Source organism: Ylistrum balloti, unplaced genomic scaffold (genome assembly GCF_031769215.1).
Source record: "Ylistrum balloti isolate Yb309-2 unplaced genomic scaffold, AGI_CSIRO_Ybal_v1 Utg369898, whole genome shotgun sequence".
In the NCBI taxonomy this organism is placed as follows: Eukaryota; Metazoa; Mollusca; class Bivalvia; order Pectinida; family Pectinidae; genus Ylistrum; species Ylistrum balloti.
The window spans coordinates 565,280-590,895 of record NW_026782027.1 but is presented as its reverse complement, the minus strand read 5'-3'; the positions used below and the strand labels follow the sequence as shown (position 1 = coordinate 590,895).

General features: G+C 35.6%; 1 protein-coding gene across 1 annotated transcript; it reads right to left on the bottom strand.

The window, feature by feature from the left end:
* Positions 1–5,140: 5,140 nt before the first annotated feature.
* LOC132546639 (galanin receptor 2b-like) lies at positions 5,141–24,743 on the bottom strand. Its single transcript, XM_060210360.1, has 3 exons — positions 23,949–24,743; positions 11,818–12,022; positions 5,141–5,589 (listed from the first exon to the last, which is right to left on the bottom strand). Exons 1-3 carry the CDS (start codon positions 24,741–24,743, stop codon positions 5,141–5,143), a joined length of 1,449 nt encoding a protein of 482 aa, XP_060066343.1.
* Positions 24,744–25,616: the final 873 nt, after the last annotated feature.

The window sequence follows — 25,616 nt, the reverse complement described above, 5'->3', positions numbered from 1 at the left end:
ATGGTATCGCCATTAGCATGTTGAAACAAAACTTAATCTTTGAAGGTGAAAGGTGGCTTATTTTCGAATTGATATTCGTGTTCCATTCTGGTTTTTTGTTTCACAACAATACAGCCAAACCTGTTTGTAAAGGCCATGAAAGGGAGCAGAGTAAATGTGACCTCTATTGAGGTGGCCTTAATACAGAGGTTCAATTGCTTATAATTGTATTACATAACCAAAACAAGTGTCCTTTATAAAGATATGACGTTTAGGGTGGTTTAACTTTACTTGCAAATTGATCTGCATTTCTGTTCAAATAGTAAACATGACATGAAATCATATTTTTCCTTACTGCAGTTAGAATCGATGTTTCTCTCCATGGTCTGAATTTGTCGACATGTCTATTTTTCTCGATTCATATTTTATTATTGTACTTGGTAGGTTTATGAACATGACATGAAATGGTGTAATTTGTGAACAACATACTGATTAGCCAATTTTGGAGGAGCCTTTGTCCTTTCAGCATTACAACCTTGTCCGGAGATGATCAGTTTTCAATGCTATATTCTCCATGACACGAAATAATGGTTTGATTCAATGATTTTCTGATGTATTATTGCCTTTTGTTTTATCAGCATTTTATTTTTTCTAGCGGCCTTTTGATTCAGATTTAATTGTTTTTAGGGTCAGGATGACCTATAGCCATCGTGTTTCATCTATGGTCGTGCTCCGTGTTCAGACTTTACATTCAAAAGGCCCAGGTGCTGATGTTGGGCCTCTAGCATGCTGGTATGAAGGGCCATCCAGTTTATGCATATTTTTACCTTGACCCCCTCTCAAGGTTACATGAGTCTAATATATCAAAATTTTTAATTTGTTTCTTCTCAATAACCAACATGACCATGGTGCTGCTATTTGGCCTATACCTTGCTGGGATAAAGGATTAACAAGTTTTTTAAAATGAGTTATTTTGACCATTTTTCAAGGTCACTGGGGTAAAAAATGTAGATACGTTAAACGATTTCTTCTCAATAACCAAAAAGGCAAGGTTACTGATATTGGTCCGTTGGCACGCTGGGGTGACGGGTTGCCAATTTTGTTCACGTGATTAATCTTGTCTACAGGGCTACAGGGGTCAAATGTATTAAAAACTCCGAATGAATCATCAGTAACCAAAAGGGCCTGGTTGTCAATATTTGTTATCTGACATAATGGGAAGAAGGGCTACCAAGGGGTGGGGTGTGTGTGTGTGTGTGTTGGGGAGTCATGGTATTTATGTAGTAGCATGTATAAGGAACAGGATTTTAAATGTACAGAAATAGACTTATATGAATCGACAACGTCTTCTTTGTAAGCTGTAGGGTAGTTGAGTAATTGAGGCCTATTTGGCCTTTATCATTTATAGGTCGTTATAGTCAAATGACCGTTAAAGCTTATGGACCTCTTGTTATGGGACAATTATTGTTTCATTCTCAAATCAATATTCATTTTGATGTAAGTCTTTTTAGGTACATTGTTCCTCCAATGGTACTCATCTTAACTGAACGTAATGTTCACGTGCTGCAATGCATGATCGGTCGATTTGGTTAGTGTTCAATAGCTGGATCTCTTAGCCGGAAATTAAACGTGTCCGTTCATCATAGACGGTATTAGATTCCAGCTATAGGCAAATATACAGTGTACTTTTGATAACTGTCAATAAATCATACGTTTTGTAACAGGCTAGTGGTCGAATATTAACTTAAAGAAGTTGAGAAGCATCCCTTAAAGTTACTCGTCACATTAAGAGATCACCCCAATAAGCAAAAAAAAAAAAAAAAAAAAATCATTCCATAAATCACAGTAGCTCTGTGAGATAAAATTGTATTCTGCCATGTACAAGTGATTTCATTTTGAAAATTCCTTTACAAAAATATGAATATTATTCTCAATATAAGTCTGAAAAATATCACCGAGACACAATTCTAAACGTCTTCTAGTCGTAAAAATATAGGTTTCTGGATATAGAATAGTTTTTATAAATATTTCTTTCACACCATCAGAGCTATTAGCCTCGACAACTTTTGGTTCAAAATCGATTCCATATAAACGCGATCTCGGACAGAAATATAACTATACGTTTGATGCAGTGTAAGTGTTTCGTCTCCTCAGCAAATCTTATTATCGCATGAAAGTGGCACAATGTTTTTGTATTTGAAACGGATTTATCTTCATTCTCCTGAATTTCGTTGACTGCACGCACACACACAAAATCATTCTTAAACTTTCATGTTTCAAAAATTGAAATACTCATCTGTTATGAAATAAAGTGAAAGTGAATTGATAGTTATAGCAATTGTATTTGACAGATAGTTCGATATCTTGATGAAGTCAAGACACACTGCTAGACAAGGAGTCAGACCACAAACTCCAAACACATGCAGGTTAATATTATTTTTTAAACAGTTCTGTTCAAAATCTTAGTGTAGAATAAGGAGATCGGAGAGATTGCCTAAACTGCCTCACGTCAACAGAACGCCATTTTGTCTATATCTCCTACATGTAACTTACCTCATCATTAGAATGTGACACGCTCGAATGACGACTTTCTTTTACTCCAGGGGAACGACTTTGAGCTGAAGATGTCGCCCGTGCTCAGTGGCTATCACGTATGGAATGACTTTCATTTTCTAAAAAAAAACCTTTACAGACTAATTATGAAGAAATTTGAAATCGCCTTCTCAGTTTATGCAATTCATATTTAGCATGTAGCTACCCATTAGTTTTACCCACTAGATTTTCTCGAATGAATGACAATGACCTTTCTTGTGCATATTTTAGTCTTTACATCACACAACTAATTCAGGAACGACTTTTTGTCTGGAGCCAACTTTTGCTGTGAAGAGATAACTCATCTGAAATCTTTCAATAAAGATTCAGAAGGTATGGAAATATTGACAGAATTTGCACGGAAACAGACGAGTGTTGTTACATTTTTTATAAATGACCTGGGAGTATAGCGCTGGCCTTGACCGTGCGTGTCTGTACTTTGTTATTCTGTTTCCAATTTCTAACGGATGGAAATATTGAATTGCAATATTGCAGACTTATTTTCCCCATTAGAGCCATGTTACGACCATTTAAATTCAATTTTTATTTGTTTGTTTATAGAAATCAAGTATGATCAAAAATGGAAAGCATTGTTTAACCGTTGGGGAAATTTATAGGTTCCCAAATTTCGAATTTAGTGTAGAATATTCTGTAGGCAGCTCTCTGATATTTCCTATGCTGCTATGAATTCCGCATGTAAATCACAAATTTCATCATAGATTCTTTGCTGTAGAGTCTGTCGGAAGATCGATTCCATGAAAGCATCAAGAGGGAGTTATTGTCATTAAATGTGTTAAACTGTTCATTTGGATTATGAAATATACAGATATCGAATTAATTTCCCATTTTTGTCTTACACTTTTCGCTCAAATGGTCAACAATAACACTTAGATTTCGAAAACCGATAGATAGATAGATAGACAGATATTTATGAGAAATGCAGTGCACAACAACAATAACTCTATTTGCATGGTTTAAGAATTATTGCTCTTTGCTGTTTATCTTATTCTTAAATTGTGTTCTATTTGAGGAGCATAACCCGTCTCCGACGTCCCTCGTTTTCTAACGGACCAGAAGGATAACTTCTTATGTAAGTTACACTGTGTTACTGACTGCACTCGTTAATGTTATGATCAGTAGAATCACATGGGCAATAGCGACCGTATTTGATTTTGAAAATGGAAGCTTGTTACCGCTATTTACTTCGAAATTCCAATCTGATCAAAACCATATCTTAATCTACACAACCGTTTCGTAAACTCCACTCTTCTGGTAGATCTAGACATATGGTTTTAATAAGATTGCTGAAGTACCAGATGGATTTGAAAAAAAGAAAGACTTTTATATGGGTTCCATTTGGCCTCTATTTGTTCCTTTCTGATTTTGTGATTGATCTAAAAAACAAAATGGATGACAGGCAACCATCTTGAATTTGACTGATAAAGATATTTATCGCTTATTATAAATTTTCTGGAATTTTCAAATTACTAAATTAACTAAAAACGAAAGTAGGAAAGAAGATAAATGAAGGGAAAATCTGCAACCTTTAAGAAACATATTTGGATCAAACAATTGAGGGCGATAAGGCCACTTTGGTACCTGTTGTCGTCAATGTAAATGTCATGATTTATTACCATAGTTACGACATTAGGATTTAGAAAAGTTCAAGAACCTCTCAATTTATGTTTATTCTCAGCAACTACAATGTACTAAGTTTGGACGTCAGGTTGTCAAACTCTTTAACCGCCTAAAACGTCGACTACACCCATCGAAAAGACAAGAGCGCTAAAAACATCTATATTTTTACTGATGCCCATTGGAGGTAATGGTGTCGCTTGCTCTTAAATGATGTGGTAATTTATTTATCTATATGTACTTTCGGAGTCAAAACGTAGAGTTTGTGCATTATAATGTTCAGCGTTGTAATTTGTAATACGTAGAATATTGTTGAAATTGTACAATATATCCATGGACATATTATCTAGATGTTTACACGGTGATAAGAGAATGATATTAAATAGAACCTTATATGATAAACGCAGTTATGAATGGACACTGTCGCATTACTTCACGGACCTTACTATATATGCTAATGAGTTAACAATCAATGTGTATATGGTCCTAATATTGACAATCGATGCTGATAAGGTACTGGAGGCGAAAATATATTTTTTTAAAACTTTGTTTAAAATTCTCAAGTTAATATCATTGAAATTTCATTTAATCATTCATAAATTTTATTTAAATGAATTGTAGTGGTCATGTGTCCGAGGATAAGTAAAATGCTTATATGACAGGTTTATTCTGTACCTATACTAGGCATTTCTAGAGATATACTTTGCTTAATTATGCAAGAAATGTTTCATGGCGTAGGATTCAAGAACATTTTACATGTGTCATGATAACCCTTTTAACTTTTTAGACTGATAGATGATTAAAATTATATTGTGATCGATATTTGACTAAAAACGTCCTGAACACCGTCGTCAGACATAAAAAGACAAACAATTCACTGAAATCAATTATTTTATTTGAGAAATAATGATTGATTCAATTAAGCCAGAATGAGCTACATTGTACTTTCCTCTACCACAGATTCGTCATATTCAACATAGTCGTCGTCGTCCTCTTCACTAGAAGAGTAGGATCTATCGTCTTGGGAATCACATATCGATGACAAGAGCGATGATGACGATGAATGGGAATCATTATCGGGGTCAGCTGGTCCTCCGAAAGCTGATGACGACGCGAAATAAGAGGAGTTCTCAAGCAGACCTGTTCTTTCGTTGTCTTTTCTGCCTTTGTCCGAACCTATGTATTTCAAAAGAGCACTGTTTTCTGCTTTTCTCTCGCTGTCTTCCAGACTGTGTGGCGTCACATCACAAAATGCAGCATTGTTAAGTCCGGAAGCGGAAGTGCCTGTTGATGCGGAATGATGAAGAGGATCTCGGTAGTTGTTTGCGGAAAGCTGAACAGCATCAGAAGCCGATCTAGGCACGCTGGGATCCGATGATACGGCTGTAAATGTAAACAATTTGAATAAAAGTATTTAGAATAAAAATGAACTGTTAATCTAAAATTTCTTAAATATGATTAGTAGATCTGGTCCAGTCTCTTTAACTCATACACAGTACAATGGTCGCTAATGGTTCGCTTCCTCAGAAACATGACTGCTGCATTACATGGCATCAGTGAAATTGTGAAAAATGGCTTTAAAAAAAAAGAAGAAAAAATGCATCGGGCGCATGGCAAGCGTTACAAAAAATAAAAATAAAACAAAAAACAACAACCAAAAATCATTTTAAAATGCTGAGCGGAGATAAACACCTAGAGTATTAGCGACGTATTTCCATCATTCACCCATTTGTGAAATTTCCTAGTTGACACTCCGTGACAGAAATAATATCCAGAAATGCAGAATGATATATGATGATGTCGAGATCTTTATAACCGACACGAAAGCCGTGTCTGTTTAATGTCACTACGACACAACATTGTTCAATACTTGTTCGGTCATAGAGTATAATTATATATATACCGTGACGTGATATAATAGCCAGCTCCAACATCGCAATGAAAACCACTTTATGGCGCACAGCTAATGTATTTTTGCCGATGTTGACGTTTACCAGTTATTCTCAATAGAGGCTGCTGTGAACTAGTGAATATACATTTGTCCAATCTAGGATGGGTTAACTTACATCTTACACGAACAATGGAATAAAGACATGCTTTAATCTTGATCGGTATTAGTAGCAAACCAGCATATTTGATGGGGAAATCCAAAATGTCCCCAGGGCCCGATTTTGTAACGTGCATCGGGCGCATGGCAAGCGTTACCCATCAAGTTCTATTAACACTGCTCGATGTATAGAAATTAAGGATTTTCACTGCGAATGTAGAATAGTGTTTGGGAATGTTTCCCTAATGAAGACAAGAATTTTTAACACAACACCTGATCTCTTCGTTGACTGGAATCTGCTTAAGTTTCATGGAGAAATGATACAAATTTTAATTGTTGTTAATCACATTTGCATATAACAAGTTCAGTAAAATATATTTTGGCTCATGTTGTAAATAACGCATACTCTTTGAAGCAGCTTATCTGGAAATTCCGATAATCTATACCCAGATCAATGTCGTTTATATTGATATATATAATTTAACCTCTAGAAAGTCATATATGTACATCACTGAACCAAAATGTTTAAAATATTAAAAGTTTGAAAAATACCACAACCGGTAAAACTGATTCTAAAAAAGGGATATTTGCAAAGAGTCCGAAACCAAAGGCCCTCTATAAACTTCGCACTAGACACTAACTCGAACTCATAACTGCGATTAGCCTGAGTTGACCATAGATTGAGCACCCATCGTTTATTACGCATATATACATGTATAAAATCTTCATGGTTCAGATTTCACAATATAACCTTCGCCATAAAAAATCCCTCGCATATCACACTCCAGTATCTAACTTATAAGTATTTAGTATGATTAAAAAGAATTTCAACTAATGTGCCGAACCATCAACCCAATCTGAAAACTTAAAGGAATCACAGGAGGTGCACCAATCCTCAAGGAAAGGTTGGGTTTCTAACAAGCTAAAGACAAATATACTATACATTAACATGTTTACACAACCTAGACCATGTAAAGCCTAAGAAATGACCGTAAATAACAAGATTAGATTAATCCTAGTAATATAAATTTTGCTAACTGCTCAGACTGGTGTCTACGGCTAGAGTGCCTGATACCTCGTCTGCCTGTAAGTCCTTTCCTGCTCTAGCACGTGCAGACCGCGCGTCACTCTTTTATTGGACAACCGTACCTAAACATCTTACTGGAATGCCCGAAGAACGTACCTATAGGCATTCTCAGAAACGAGGAAAGATATAGAATTCGCCTGCTTTAAAATTTTATGACCGTCTAATTTATTTAGAGAAGAACAGCCATTATATTAATTATACTATATCGTAAATCTAACTTGACAGTGCTGAAATTCCACAACTGTCATATCACATTTTATATCCTGATTTCTATCCTTTGAGTATTTGCTCAGCCCATAAAAAATCATTAGTCAAGTTCAAGGGAGAAAGGAAAGTTGAAAATAGAAATACTGATATTGTCATAATGTAGTTTTCTCACGACCTGTTGGAACCATACGTCACAAACTATTAAGCTTCGTTTGATGTTCAGGTGATGTCAGCCCAAATTGAATTATCTCTGCAGAGAGAAATATAAAGCGGGAGATACTGATAGTTTGCCAAATCTCAAATTTTACTTGTGATAAGTTTTTGAAATGTGATGTAAATGTCCAATGTATTCGTTGGTTTGTGTCTCATTGTGGGGTATAATGTCCACGCAATAACCAGCATCATATGCAGGTGGTTGCAAGAGGGACAACTATAGAAAACAAAGCACAGAAAAAAGATCCCGAGAGCTACAATTGGTGCTAACTGACTTTTTTAAAAAAAATGTTTCAATGGAAGAAAGATGACACCCATTCTACAGGAGATGGTGACCCCCCCAAACAAACAAACAAACAAACAAACAAACAAAACAAATCAACACAAGTGAATATCACCTTTTAATATTTTAGATTGCATGCAACGGACCCAAATAATTAATTAAACGGCATCACATAGCTGTTTCGTCCTTCCAGGACTTGCCAGTGATGATAAGGGCCTAAATATTGAAACCTAGTTGGCGATTTAGGAAAATTCAAAGTAATCCAAAGAAGCATCAAAATCTAGACGGGGAGGTGCAGTAGCCCCATAATTAAATGAATTTTGTATTTTTTTTTATATTACACAATTTTAGAACAGCGTCAAGTACATGTGTATATTCGGAACTGGGCGACTATTCGAATGAATTAAAATCGTGGCATGCAGGTTACAATTCACTTCTAGATTCTTCTTACGATCATGCAGTGGCATTCAGCAGTTTTCATGGACTCTCTGATGTTTCCTTAACAGAAGACATCGGCAAATTCACTTCCCAATTAGCACGGGGTACCCCACAATTAGTTCGACATAGAAGGGGGTATAACAAGCATATTCCTTCCCCATCGCCTTTACTGGACGTTAAATGTGTTATTCATCATAATCATCAATAGCAACAACTAAAGCGGAAGTAAAATTTTAAGCCAAACATATGGCCGATATCTTTCATTTGGTTTGATTTTACTCCATCCAAAACTAAAACAAAGGTTTCAAAGATTTACGGCTATTTCCCCGGAAAGTTTCAATAATATGTTTTCCGTGAGTCAAATGAGAGAGGAATGGTACGTCGGGCAGCAGTTTGGTACGCAATACATTATCACTGAGCACGTACGTACAAGAAGTAGCTGTGTACGTGATGTGAACTTTTCATTTAGCCAAGGCAAGTAAATACAATAAGGTTTATTGTGAGTATTGCATTATTCCTTTAGATATGTTTAACTGTTGATTAAATGCATTCAGTCCTTATGTTGCACAGGAGATTTCCATTAATGGTCTACATTTTTAAAGGAATTTATGATTAACCATTAATTGGGGTAGCAGCACACATATGTGACAATATTTCACCTATTACCATTCTTTATCATCTTTAAAGAATAGCTATAACTGATATATTATTGTCTAAATAAAACTTTAAAAACTTCAATCCAACCTTGGTCCCTAGAAATATCTTTACCGTACTTGGAGAGGTTCTCATGCGTTTTTATAATTATTGTTTTTTCGTATCATAACTACCGCGCAAAAAAACCTTTTGGGATCTCAAAAAAATTTTCTGACAAAACACGTCATTGGCAGTTTATCGACAGAGATAGTCTAATGTGATTATAACACGATTTGCCCCTGTCGTCTTTCTGACAAGGCCACTAGTTTGTTATGAGGTGCTAATGGTGAAAATTAACTATACATGCATCAAATAATACAAACCATTAACACTTGTAATCGCAATTACAGGAAAGCAGTCCTCTGACCTCAGGGGAATAGCATCACCAACAACAGACACAGGCTTTCTGGTGTATACTGATATCACAAACTACAGTCATATCATCATGTTCTTCTATGCGTGTAAAACTACCTCAGCACGTGAATTTGAATTTAAATGGAATAGGAGATTATCGAACTGGTAATTCACGGTGTTTAAAGGCATTGCTCATTAATTTTCAATGCAATCTGACAATGGTGGAAATTTACTGCAAGGAAAGGAAATGGTTTTACGATAAATATTATTCTTAATGTGAACGTATCAAATTAGTGTTAAAGATTTCATGAAGAGTTGACATGCTTTACGGGGATTAATATTTTTCTCCCCAAATCATACTAATACCATGTTGAGAGTTTTCTTCAGTTTATAATTAAAGGTGCTACTATAACTCCATCATCTGTATCAATATCAGTACTATACAAGGATCGTAACACTCACTGATCATAGACTCTGAGGTACGTTTTAAAGTAAGGGTGGATATTTACCATCAAATCCTACTAGTTTTTCAAACACTTATGATAATGGTGCACTCGTGAATGTTTGCTTCTGGAGAGAAATTGTCTATCTAATTATCAATGACATTTTAATAATTGTAGTTTCGAGCAAATTGATTTTTAAAGAGTTAACACTTGTGTTGCTCCGTTACGTTCATGATGTTCTTTACATGGTTATATGTAAGCTGTCAAACACAATTACTATCATCCCTTTTCTCGGAGTTTCCGTTTTTGAGTTTAGTGCTCACTCAGTCGATCAGATGACTTGCTTCGAAAACATAGTAGGTTGGAATGAAATGAATGATGATAAAATTTCATATTCCTTCCAACTTGTCGAATGTTTGTGTGATGTCCAATTCCCATGATTATCATGAAAATGTTTGATAGGTCCATCACTCAATAACAGCGAATGATATTGTTTTCTAGATTGGATTGGAATGGAATGGAAAGTAGATATAATTTTTCAAAGGAATATCCCTGTTTCTACGTGTAGGTTTCACCAATTTAGACCCTTTGTGTCAATGACGCGACCTAGAAACCATCAAAGGATTTAATTTTATACATTATTTTGATGTATCGTATCGTATTCTAAATCTAAATCGGAAAAATGTTTTCACTTGTGTGTCGCTTGAAGAATTCTTTAATCCGCGAGTCTATTGTATGTATTGTGCACCGGAGCATTCAATCATACAGTAAGTACTAGCCTCATCTTTCTATACAGTAATTCTGTGATCAAACTCCATTGCCCTAGCGGGACGAGCCAATTTCGAGAATCTTATAATTGACACTGAACCGTTCAGTGTCATTTATCTTGTTTTACTGGGAGTGGTTTGAATAGACAGATAAATTACTACTGTTTTAATGTATCATATTATCCAATGTTTATCCTGCCCTCATTCAACAACATTAAATTGTCAAATTTCAGGTAGTCGGACAGTCATCTGGCAGTGAAATCAGACAGTGTGACAGGCTGTAATACTTCTTTGTCCAGGTTGTGATGACACTATAATAACACATATGCATTGTCGAATCACCCAGGGTACTAGTCTTTATGTGCACTTAGCTGTTGGCCATGTGAAATTAAATATACAGGAAAGCGTATGGTAAGAAGTACAATATATATATATATATATTGTGATATTCTTGCAGATATTATTTTGTATAACGTGATGGTCCGTTTATGGTGCTTTAGGATACTAACATTGACTGTTCCATCAACAAGCAAAATTTTCGTTATACTTATGGTTCCTATATGCTAAGAAACGTTTATACTTGAATAAAGTCCAAAAGAATATACAATATGGCGTATGAAATAATGCAGCTGTCGACATAACCTTCAGTTGCGGTTCTGGATCTGGCACTCTGTTAAGAATACACTGACATTTGAGCTCTGCTTTTTGCAAATGTTTAATATCCAATAATTCTATCATCATGGAAAAAAACCACACAAACAAAAATCTCCCAAAAAACCAAACAAAGCAAACCTGTCAAAATACTCATAATCCAAACCAATTTTCAATAAAACCAGAGAAAAATATGAACAAAAGAAAGATTTACACGGATATTCCTGAAAAAAAGGACAAGGAGAATAAAACCAGGTGCCAGGTGTTCCGGAAGAGTAAGCGTCTTCTGCTTCAATGTCAAGTTCACAAAATGACAAGGCATACAACAAGCAAACCAACTTCTTTAGCCTTTTATGAAACATTGACGCACTAACAATGCCTTTGGCATTATAACTTTAAATTGTCAATTCAAATGAGGCATATATTACCTTGTATTTGTTGAAATTCTCCTTTTTTGCATCTGCAGCTGAATTTGATAGATTTGAGTATTTTCTTGTAACCGTGTCGGTAGGATTTATCGAACAGACCGAAGATAATTGGGTTGAGGAGTCCAGACAATGATGTACTGAGTAGAGCGTACAGGACGGATATGTCGCTTATCTTTAGCCCAACTTTCCGAAGGGTGATCAGAACCTGCAATTGATACGAAACTAACATTAACAAAAGAGAAGAGTAATTTATTTTAACATTTAGAACGTGCAATGCAGGTGATCAAATGTCACTAAGATTCGGACCAATTTGTCAGGGTTTATTTTGTGAGCGAGACCCGCATCGATAGTGTGAAAAAGGACACTAGCCACATATCTAATTCTACAAACTAATTAACCAAAGAAATAGGTTCGACATATTGAAGGAAGCGTTTAAAACACATGATCTGAAGGACCTTAAGAAAAAGGGCAAAACGAAACTTTATCTTTAGCTCCATAAAAATAATGAAGAAAATACCGACATGCTAATTATATCTTAATTCGAAGACAAATTCGAATAACTATGACAAAAAAAAAGGATTATGAAAGATTTACAAGAAGACTCCTGAAGCCGTAAAAGAAGAAGAAGGCCAAGTGTTCCGGAAGGGTAACTGCCTTCTGCTTCATCGACGGCAACCGTCAAGTAAGGTAAACAGCAACGGAATTACCAGGCATACGTATTGATCATCATAGACGTCGAACATCATTTCATGAAAAATTCGAATTTATATCTTTTTTTTCATTATGACAACTGGTAACATTCCTTTTAATTTTCAAATAGTCAAATAAGATATACAATAGTATACATGTGATAATTCAAGTTTGTCCATCATTTGAATGGCGTCAGTTTTGACTCTATACGAGATCTTAAACCAATAACTACTGTAGAAATCAGTAAGTAATTCAGAGATTTTTTTAGTTGTATGTACTGTATCAAATTCTAAATCTATATTGAAAGGTGTCGTGCATTTGTGCTTTTTTACGATTTCGAGATTACAGGTGGTAGACACTCTGTCAGACGTCTGTCTCCAACGTTTCCCTTAACTCTGCATATCACGTTTTAGTTCACTGGAAAATTGACATTGTTCAGATTATACACAAGTACATGACGTTCTTTCGAAATAATCCAAATAAAAATATTTAATTTTTGGGTTAGTGCACCTAACAATGTGGTATTTGACATTTGTTTCGGTGAACTTGCATTCCCCTATGTCGCCTGTTTACTTATATGTCTGTTGGTAATTACTTATTTGATTATTTTATTTGATCAGACGCGTTTTCATTACAGTTCAATAACAGTTACTTTTATTCGGTGTGTCGGGAACAGAAAAAGACAAATGATAAAATCCAACGATTCATATGAGTCAGCTGGCGTGCAATGTTATGTAACCAAATACTTTAAAAAGCCATCTTAACTTTCTTAATCTGAGGAATGTGTTAAATCTCTTACTGTCCTCATACACATAAATGATGAAGAACAGGGGTACTTTCGAGAAAAAGCAGAACAATTGGTATTTAATTATGCTCTTTGATTAATGTCCAAATTTCATTGTGTAAACCGTTTTCAGGATCATGTGATCCGGCATAGGGTCAATGTAATGTGTCCATAGCAGCATGGTTATATTGTGTTCATTGGAACGATATCGACTATGTAATGACTAATGACTAACGACTATATACACGAAACAATATGATGTAGTATGCATCGAAACGTGCCTGTTCAGCATCAAAATTTCTGTTTCAGAATAGGTAACCATTTACGTACATATTTTGGCAGTAATATTAATTTTTCGCTTTCCACTCAGAAAATAATGTACTTATTCTCATTTCTAAATGCTACTTATAGAAGTCATTGTGGATGCGCTAATTCGTATCTGTCAAAAATTGATAATGCGCTGAAATTTGCTTGCGCAAAATAAAGTACTTTTACATTATTGTAATGTAAATCGTATTGAGCCATACGCAATCTAGCAACATATTAAGGGGAATGTGAAAGTGGCATTGGGGCATCTTATCAGGGAAGTTATGGCCAATATAAAGGACATAGTTTTGCAGGCAGATATATCAAATTAATGTGATGCTCGCAAGATGTTGTTTGCCAGCAACAGTCATGTATAACGACATAAATGTCATAACAAGAGAGTTCAGTGCTTTAATTATCCTTAATTAAAACCGTCATCACAATGGTGTGACATCTTTATATATAATTAGCTTTCCTTCGACAAAATATCTCATTGCTTTAAATTAGAAATTTTGAAGATTCATTATTTCGCTGAAAGACATTTCGTGTTACGACGAGGCAATGCAAGACTTGATAACATATCACTGCAATTGCCAGCGGAACGTGTGCGGAATGGTATCATTCCAAGAGACCTGTAGACTGACAAAGGTATTTTAAATAACATTAGAACACAAAACTAATTAGCGTACGGTGTTCTGAATCACAGCATGAAGCAGATACGTGTCAAAATAAAGAATATTACTCAAGAAAACATCCTCTTAGCTCTAATTGGTTATCCCTATGTATTCATCGTCACATTTCTAGAGATTTAATTATATAAATAATCTGATTCCAAAACAAGAATTTATGCTCATTAATACATAATTCTTATTTTCCGGACAGAAAGCGGAAACGTTTTTTTGCACGTATTAGGATGGCTTTATTTGTATACAAAGTATTCCTCGTAAAGATAAAACCCACTTGTACATGAATATTGCACATATTCGAACAAAAATTCTGCATTTTAAATAACAGATTATTCAACAAAAATATGCTCGTTTAGATTCTGAATGTCCCTTCAACATTCGAGGCAAATAAGGACAAATCTCTTAGATTTATGGGACAAAAGCAGTAAAAACGTTACCATCCAATAAAAAAGGAAAATGGAAGAAGATACGTTAAAAAATCATGTTTTGCAGGTTGTCCAGTTTAACAGATAACCGGTTTCCTGAAACTACAGTGTTTTCATATCGCTGTTGATCCGATGGCGTTTTCACATCACAGCTTCTGAGAATGATGTCGACAGCTAATAAAAACTTGCAAGGTTTAATTTGATAGTCTAAGATCCTGTCAACAGCTATACTCATTTAAGAGCAGCCTCGACACGTATTCAAGGTAAGTGTTTTATGCTGTGCATGTGTTTGTGGGAGTCTACAGTAAGTTCGAGTCAGTCGTGAAAGTCCAATATTGACGCCAACTTGATAGAGCTGTATTACAAACTCACAACATATTTAACTTTTACTGTGCAATATAAAATGTATATGTTCATCATAATACCTAGTGATTTCGTTGTTATAAGTCAAGGTTTCATTTTAACACTTGACTTTACATACTCGAATTGAACTAGGATTTACATATTTGTTGTCGTCTATGAAGGGAATGACGCTTACCCTTTCGGAACATCTGTTGTTATTCATCTCGTCCTTTCGTCTAGTTCTTTCTTTTTTTTATCATACGCACGTTTCGACGATTCTAACAGAAATATTCCTGGTTCAGTGCCATCGGATGATATCTCTTTTTTTTTCTAGTTTTTAGATTAGTTGGTGTCTATCTTTACCTCTTTACATTGGCGAAACCACACTAAATCCTGTAGGAAACCATCAGGACAGATTAAAGATCGTCTGTAATGTGATATTGGTCAGCGAGCAAATGAAACCTAACGTGTTTAATAAGATTGTCTGATATCAACTATAGGGCTCCAGCTCACATAGCAGTTCATTGTATCCTTGTACTTTAGCTTGCTTAAATGTTAGAGAAATGCAGCAAAACCGTGAGGTTCTACAATGTTAAACTCGGAAAGGTGACGTGTACTTTTGGGTAATAGGTAATATACTTCCGCCGGGTATAGATGGATTTATACACAGAACGAAATTGCCGTTTTTGTCTAGCTTACAGTACATGTACATATTTATAGGGACATGAAAATAATACACCAACGACATTTTCGACATCGTTGTAATTATAAAGCAGCTCAAATGACATTCACAGAAAATGCTACGGTATCTTAACACATAGAAAGTATAGCCTGTTTTGCCACTGAAACTTTTGTAAAAAAAACTTCTTTTCAAACCGTATAGGTCAGATACCTATTTCCCAATAGTTTGTTTCGCGGAATATAGCGTTCATACAAATAACGTTACAGAACGATAAAAACATAGCATTTAGCAGTATACCTCCGATGTTTGAAAAGAAAAGAATTATATATATTTCAGTTTCTTAATCCAATCTGGTTGCAACATGTAATTGCCTGTATTCTTAATTTGCTACAAGCCGATGACAATATTGTAAATTATGTTGCATTGGTTCAAGAGTAACACGCAATGTCTTTCGGCGTGAATGGAGGGGGAATCTGACATTAATAATTAAAAGTGTTTATAAACAGCGTTGCCTTCAGGAATACTCCTTGCTATATTGATCTTACAAATGACAGATAAAACAGCAGGGAATTAGTATGGGACTGGAGAAAAATGTCTGGTGCGCAGTATAAGAGGAATACATGTACTAAACATTGAATGTAGCGATGATTGTTTTTTCGATGTTTAAGATGAAACTGGCCTTGGGCGTCGTAGGCTGAAACTTAATTTAATGAACAGGAACGCCCCAGTCGAGTTTGTAAGAAACATATGTCATGACGCTGCCTTTATTCTCCATCCAGGGGTTTAACAGTGACAGACGTAAAAAAAAACAAAAAACCCCAAGTGTAAAACATCAATATGTCCTCATCTTGCATGTTTATCAACGTAACGTATGGAACATTCTATCCTGAGTCTGCCGTGCACCGTCAATAAACTTTGAAATGCTACAACTTCTAAACCCCTTAGCGGATTTCAGCCAAATTTGGTTTAAAAGATCTCTGGGTAAGGACAATATCGTCTCTATAAATAAGATTGTTTCGACTCGTGAATGTGGCAACATACTACTGCAAAAACTTTGCTTTAAAATGCTTCGCGCCTCAACACCTTTATGGATTTCAACCACATTTGACCTGACACATCACAGGGAAACCGTTTCTGAAGTAAAGGAGGTCAGTTATACATCGGGGAGAGGGTCGAGGGGGGCCCCAATAAGGGAAATCGAGAGCGGCTACATGGATTCTAAACATGTTTGGTAAATGAGAAGTGAAACATGGGATCAGAGTTGCTGGCAAAAATAGGGTTGAGACAATTTGTTTTAAATCTCTACTTGACAAGTTGCCAATTGATACACGACCGGTATGACTATCACGCCATCTGCAAAAACAAAGTCTATGTGGCATTTGACTAAAAATGTTGTGGATGTCAGTGATAATCATTCATCTCGCTCTAAGTCATTGCAGCAAGATTACCATCTAGTTCACTAGGTCTGTTGTGTTTTCGCAATATCAGGATAACACGCAGTTCAAAATGATTATACCAAAAACGTAACTGAACTGCAATACGTAGCCAATGAAACGGGAGACATACCTTGTCGCGTCAAATTCAAGTTGGCACTTTGGTTTATATGTCTATTGGTATTTGCTCCCTGTCACCCGAAGTACATTGAACCACCTGGTGTACAGTAAGCAGTACATCTAACGCTAATTCGTTTCATTTGCCACACGCTCTGTCCGATAGCTAATTTTAACATCTTTGTACTTTTCATTTTTATACGTGTTATATATAGCAGTATTCACATGTATATTCATAACTAGAATAACTTCATATTTTGCACTTGTGTGGTAATATGGTATTTCCAACAGACTTGAGAAATAAGGTGACAGACATATGTTTACATTTCAAATAAAATTCCGAGTCAGAGTATGATGAAAAACATTAAGACTCGCTTCAATAATTTCCTGTGGTTGGAAAATATAAAACCTCCGTAATCTTTAATACAATAGGGATGTGCAATATTTACAAGGGCTGACTGATAAGTTATGAGCCTCATCTTTAAGGGTTTGACTTTTGGCGGACATATTGCATTCTTTCCGACATGATCCCTTTCAGTGTACATACACTTTTGACAGCGATCTGTTAAGGGCCTCAATGCCACTTTTAAAGAAGCCCTTGTTTTTTGACCATTTAAAAAATCCTTCACTGCATGTATGACGTCATCATTAAACCGAAAAGTGGTAACGGCTTTTTTCAATTTTGCATATAGATGACAGTCTGATGGAGCGAGATCAGGCGAATAAGGTTGATGATCAATCAATTCAAAACCACAATCGTTAATGGCAGCCACTGCAATGACAGACTTGTAAACAAGGGCATTGTTCTGGTGGAACCATACACCTTTACTAAAGGACCTGTTTCCAGTAATGTTAATTCTCCATAGGAGCCTGCCCCCGTATAATTTCTTATCTAGCTCAACTACTATTTTTTTCTTTTCCGAAAAATAATTTTACACATTTCCGACACCCAGATTTCATAATTTCAGTGAAAATGTATTTTTATAAAGATGTCAATTTCAGCATCAAAGACATAAGTTCGTAAATAAAAGAAGGTTATCTCGAAATTGTAATTCGTAACATAGTATAAATTTCTTTTGATATATATTTCCAAAACATCGTGTTTATTCATAAAACATAAAAAAAAAATATTCTCGGATGAAAATGCACTTGCAGAGACACAATTATGAAGAAAAATGCCATAAATTTGCAATTTTCTCCCGTTATATAGTTTTGGATGCAAATTTCCATCAGAAAATCGGATAGAGCTTTACTTGTTTCATATGTGTACCAAAAATCAGCTAATTCCATGTGGTGGAACGTTCTCATATCGCCGCCTGAATGTGGTTGTAAATTGAAAGAAAAGGGGAAATTAGTAACAACCTTGTCTGAAACCCTATTATATAGCTTATTATATACAAGTGTAAAAAAAAAAATAAATAAAGTACTGTTTTCCCGTCTCGATCTTGATTACTTGAGAACCATTACGTGTGGAACGTATCAGATATCTCTGGCTCCTGGTTACATCGCCGAACATTTAAGTGATGACGGCGACTATGAGGTGTGGCTTTACCAGCACTCCCCAGACCTTCTCCGATGTCAAATACATTCTCGACACAAAAGCCAAACGAAATATAACGTTTGGATACGGTTCACCGTTTCACCCGATGTTGACAATAAAGGACTACTACTGCCAGTGCCCAGTTGGAGAGAGAACGATGGGAATGTGTGCGCACATCTCTAGTATCTTGTACTACCTTGGGTATTACAGGACGCTGGAAAACCCTCGACCATTACAACCACAGGTAAAGAAATTCCGACAAAACTTGAAATAGTTTTCCATGCGGCATCAGAGTGCATATGTCGAAAGTATGTCTGGGGCTCGATATGAAAGATCCCCGTTACCATGTGACTAACCAAACTTATAAATATAGGTATTATACAATCGCCGGTAGCTATGAACAATCCCGTAAATGCTAAAACCAACCAAAATCATAAGGAACACGTTTTGTTTGCTGTTCTGTCTATTTGTCAGCCAATGTCTTCAACCACGGGGACTTGCGAAGTAGCCATCTTGGATTTTTTTTATGAAAAAGTGTTTCTCTCACTTTTTTCATATCTGTGTACATATTCTCAACATACCGAGCAAATACTCTCGTTTTTTTTGGTTAATTATCTAAAGAAAGTCGAAAATCGGCAATTCAACCATAGGCTAATTCAACCCAACATTTGAAAATGTTCCACCACTTACATTTTGATGATTTTTCCTCTCATCAATAGCATATTACGTACTTTTTAATAGGATAAAAATTGGTTTGCATCCAACGCCCATAAAAGGGTGTATTCTCTAAAAAACACAGTTTTTGTGTCTAAAATGTTATCATCGAAAATGGCATTTTTGAGATTGTTTCGTCCATAAAACAGCCAAATGGCGCGATGGAAACATGATTTTTTGTCACAATCATGCCATGAATGTATTCTTTACGGTGACTATCATTTGATTAGATTTTCAATAATATTTTACATAACATGCACATTTTATCAATACTTAGACAGCTTCTGAAAGGTACAACTTTGAGGAGACATAAAAAACAAACCACGTGACCTAAATCTTTATACTTTATAGATTTGTGACCACAACGGCATGGGCAATGCACCACCAACAGGAAATTTGAATCTAAAAAGGGGCCGTTTTGGAAACCGGCCCTTTCTATAGCGCCTGAGTTTAAGAAGTGTTGCATACTTTGTGCCATTGATTGTTTTCCCTTTTGCAGATAATCTTTCATCAGCTTACCATCAGTATCGCAGAAAAACGAAACCATAACCTTTCTAGCTGTTGGAACAGTCTTTATCTTCTTTCGCGGGGTTGAACCAGGATGTTTCTATTGTTAAGACTGTTGTTTGATCTCTGGGGTGATATGATGAGCCTAGGTTTCACCCATAATCACAAACCTCTGAAGAAAGCTAGCAGGAACTGTCTCTTAAGGTTCAGATTAGCACAAGACAAAGTCCGTCTGGTGTACTTCTGATCAACTGTCAGGGTTCTTAATACCCAACAGGCCAAGGGCTTTCTCATGCAAGATCTTCCGTAGGAATGGAATGTACTCATTCCTGTGAAATCTCGACTGTACTGGCGATTGTCTCTCTCTGTAACTCACCTATCATCCATAACAATATCATGGACTTTATTGATCATTTCTGGGGTTGAAACAGAGATAGGCCTTCTACGACGGGCGTCATCCCCAAGGCTCCGTCTGCCATGCTTAAATTTCGTCAACGACCTTTTCACTGTAGCATATGAAGGGGGCATCATTCCCTAGTGTTGCTTTACTATCAGTATTGATACCCTGAGGTGTTAGACCTTTCTTTGTTAATTTTCCTCTTTCATTGATTTTATTCATTTTTGCAAAAGTATTGGGATCAAGTAATTTTGGAGTCTACCATTGCACGAATCTACCAAAAAGAGGATTAGGAAATATCAGCAACAAACTGAAACTCTCAAAATCCAATATGGCCGCCGGATGACATTGTTTGTTTTCGTATTGGTCCCAAAATGAACATACATATATATAAACAAATTGAAGTCGAGAATTAATGATAAAGTTTTTCTTAACAATAGCTGTTAAAGGACAGTTGGACGACGGGCGGTTTGAGAAGCCTACCATCTAATTAAAGTCGCCATCCTCAGAGTGTGGACTTAAAGTTTTGAAGCTGGCAATTATCGACTTAACTGACCTTGAGTTAAGTAATGTACTGAATATCATTAACCTATTGACACTTAAGGTTATAGTACGAAGTCGTTTATCATTCTTGATAGACATATATCGTAATGCGTACGAGATGTGTGTTTCGAACTCTCAAGAAATTGTACAAAACACACTCAGTTGCACTTTCGTTGATCGACCAATCTGTTGGATAACCATCTATATGGACGTGGTATGCCAGTACGAACAGCGTAGATACATGAAATATTCGTATCAATTAGTATGAAATATAGTCTTGAAGTATCTCAGCACATTGCTTGTATCGCTTTTTCGCTATTGACATACATCGTCTCTGAAGCGGAAATATTGAATCAAGCTTCTACTCCTTCAGTATTTACTTCATTTAGGTTATTTAATTACGTCTAGGCCATCCTAGATAGAGGTAATACAGGACTTTAAAATGTGAAGATTTTCCGGAATTATCTGAATTCTTTGGACGCGTTGGCATCTTGGAAAACCGATCTTTGGATTTAATCCGCAATGATTGAACCATCTCGCATGTTGTCAGTGTTGACACTGGCAGCTTTAAGGGTTCTCAAGTGCGTCACTATCTTTCGTCTCTTTAAGAATCTTCTGCACTCGCTTTCGTCAAAGTTATGAAGTTTCTGAGTGTGGATTTGGCAGCAATTCAACCGGAGAAATGAATAAAATGATAATAAAAATCAATACCATTACATTTTCGAAACATCCAATTCAATTTTTTCAGATAGACTCGGAAACGATGACAGCAAAATCAATGAGACTAAGGATGCGTTTGACGTTGTTGATAATTACTTTTTTGTAGTAGAATACTTGAATTGTAACGCCTGACATTTCACGTGAACTTTTACTCACAACCAATGTATCATAATGTCTTATTGTCATCCAAAACATTGTTCTATATCTCTTGTGGACGTAAGATAAGTTTTCTAAAGCGCCTCCCCACACCCACAGTCGGACACGAAAAAAGAAGAAGAAGAAAACACATGATTGCTTCCCCTTGAGAATATTCAGATAACGGTAGGTGAATTAAAAAAAAACACGATACATAAGTTATTAACTTTACCAATTATGATTATTGTGTATCATCAATCAAATTTTACATTGAAATGTTTCTATTTGAAAGTGTTACTGAACACCGAACAGAAATTGAGACAATCAAATTGAAAAAATAATCAAACTCCGTTTAGCATGTTTTCCTTTGACATTTGACCCTTAACATTCCCGTTTTCCAATCATCTTGAATTGCTTCTAATGACATTTCCCGTGTTAGTTGACCGTTAAGAATATATTAAGCAAAAAATATATATTCTGTCTTACTCGTAAAATATGTATCATATTAAGTGGAAAATCATAAGTTTCTTTGTAATATTTTAAAATCTAAACCTAAAATAAGGTGGTTTTCTAAATAGTATGTGAAATGCTAGCGCGTTCTCTGACATCAGATAGTTTGACGTTAAACAAGACAACGTCATTTTGAGAAGATTGATTCACGTTCTATTTTACCATTATATGTTATTTTCTAGTAAGAAACGTTTGCGAAAATTGTCTCATATATAAAGTTAAAGACACAGAATAGTGCATTTGATTTTTTAATGAAAATCCAAAGTATTCAATATTCACTTGAATGTAATAAAAAAAATTATTTATCATTCACGGAATGCTTACCTACCAGTTTTGTTATTATGTAAGTAAAAGATGAGATAAGCTGTTCATGTCCCCACTTATTAACACGTGTTCAAAGTTTGTGAGGTTATTTATTAGGTAGTGAAATAAAGGTTCCAACCTCACTCATCCTGTCGAAGCCCTAGACACCACAAACACAAAAGCTAGTCTGCGATTTATTCTTTGAAGTTGACAAATAAGCGATGTAGCCATACGCCACCGAGAAAATTGTTGGAAGCAGGCTTTCGTAGACGGAATACATCAAGCACATTCAACAAGGATTTGTCAAGTACCGTTAGTGCCAATAGCATAGCCAATATACCTTGTATCAGCCACTTTGGTTCCTATTACACCAATACAGCCTCCGATCTTAAAGAATGTGTCACGTTTCGTAATCCAAATGGCTCGTTATGTGTAGTTCTTACCGTACATCAATATCAATCCTATCTCACAGAAGAAAGCCTGATGTTGACTTAACGTCTATTCGGTTGTATCAGTAACCGTAAGGCTATGTTCACAATCACAGACGTTTCGTCTACTTGTACTGCTTTTGCTGTAAAATGCCGACAGATATCAACTTAAAGTTTTCGTAATCTCACAGGCTCCACCGGAAGTGTATTAAATCACTTCCGTGGTATCCTTGTATAGCCTTATTTTATTCAAATTTTCCTTAGTTTTATAAATTAAAGAAATGTGTTTAAACCAAGATTCTTTTTACAGGTCGATGATTTTTTTTATTTGTTTTCCCTAATTGATGTAACATTAGTTTTTTCTATATGGACGTGTAAAATCGTTAACAATTCTCAGCATGCGCCTTAGGTAGACACAATGTGGTAAAACTATAGCGGAACTAAGGGTATATTGGATAAGCGTTCACTGCATGGTATGTTATGCCTCATAATACTCTGGAAAGTTTTAAATGACATTTACAATAGTGTATTGAAGCAACTGGAATAAAATGTGACGTTGAAAAGAAATAAAAGCATATGTTGTCGTGGAGCTCAGAGTTTTTTCCCCAAAAGATTACTTATTCAATGGCACATGATTTCGTGGATAAACATAAAAGCTGTCTGTCATATCCACTCATTGATTTTTTCATCATTTCCTGGACATCTGAATTGATGAAGATTACTGAAGAAACAAACGGAAATAAATCTTAACGAAAATGAATGATTTTACAATATATTTCAATACAGACCACATCAAGTAAAATATTGTCATGCAAATATTTCTTTTCACTACGAAAGAAAACTTCATTGTAGAGAATACGATAACTTACCATTGTAGGAAACCACGTGATGTATAGAAGCACTGACACTGCCATAACCATTTTTACGCCATGCAATACGACAATACCCTCTATCTGCCATCTCACAGCACTTTGGCTTGAAGTGGATCTGTACCGATCCCCTGTATATAAATTTTTCTTTAATTTTCTCAAACTCCATGACATGTAAAAATTCGTTATAAACACACACAGAAAGTTCCCAAATCCACAGAATAAAAATAAATACGAAAATAAATGTTCCCGCCCTTTTTTCGGTGAAGCACTAATCCATGATTCACAACGGGTATCGGTGGATGAATCTGGTCCGAAACCCATCACAGGTAAGCATGACACGAATAGAGTGAATAATAAAATCACTGCCACACTTACAGCAATTTTTAACTTGCCGTGATACCTCGCTGTAAAGTTGTGAGCTCTGTACAGATAAATGGCACAGGATTTGTCGAGGCAGAGTAGAGTGACAAGAAAGAGAGACGTCAGACGAAACCAAGTGCTTGTCACTTGATAGAAATTACAACTAGATTTTCCGCCATACCATTTCTGTTGAAAGTAGCTGATGTGTCCGAGTGGAGTAGGCACTAGGACAGATACAATGTATGAAACACTAAGAACGATAACAATATCATCTGTGGTAGTTCGTTCCCGATATTTCTTCCATTTGATGATAACAACAAGTGGCAGGAAGTTTACGACCACCATTACAAGCTCAACAATGATGCTGAATGTGCCACTAATATCCTGGTAGGCGGTACCTTCCGGTTTCCGGAACTGGTTTGGAGACGGCATCTCCGTTAGTTAACTGTAAACAAGAAAAACAAAATGCTTAACATTTTTTTAAATCTTTTTTTTTTTTTTTCATATTAAATTTTCAACATATTTATTTAATATGGTTAAAATGCAAACAGATTTGTATTGTTTGTTGATCTCGACACAACGTCATCGGTCCTTATAAATATGAATCCTAAGCATTTAAATGTGATTTCATAGTCTTGAATATATAGTGCAATATTGTACCCTTTTCTGCGAGATTATTTTCGCTGATCTAGTCTTAAAGGATTAAGATATATAAAACGGAAACTTGTTGTACCGTTTTTATGCTTATACACAGGTTAAGCGCTGATTAAAAATTGCTCAAAAACGGCGAGCGCAAAATAGGACAGCTTCGCCTAACTCCGATGGGAATTTAAAAATGAATCTGCTGCAAGAATTTCTACTTCTTTACAGGTTCTTACTTCTGCCTGACTGCTAGCAATAGCGACGCGTCTATATATTGATGTTTTGTTCAACGACGAGCTTTTTATGGCTTGTTTTGTTCAATAAGTGCATTTACGAATACAACTGCATGCATATCGTTTGTTTCGAATGATTTGTTCAATTTGAATGCACTTTAACAATGGAAATTTAATTTAGTTAAACAAGGGATTCTACAATGTTTTATATAGAAATCAAATTTCATGACGTAATTAAAACCATAAATCATGTTCGTTACATTGGCTGATTCTGCTTGACTAGCTAGTCCCGATACATGAATATTTGTTTTCAGGAAATATAATATCAAACATTCTTTGTCGAGATAATTATAATCATTATTTTGTAAACGGTCTATCAACACATAAAAGTTGTTAGGGCCAGCAACTGGTGGACTAAAGGTCCAAATAA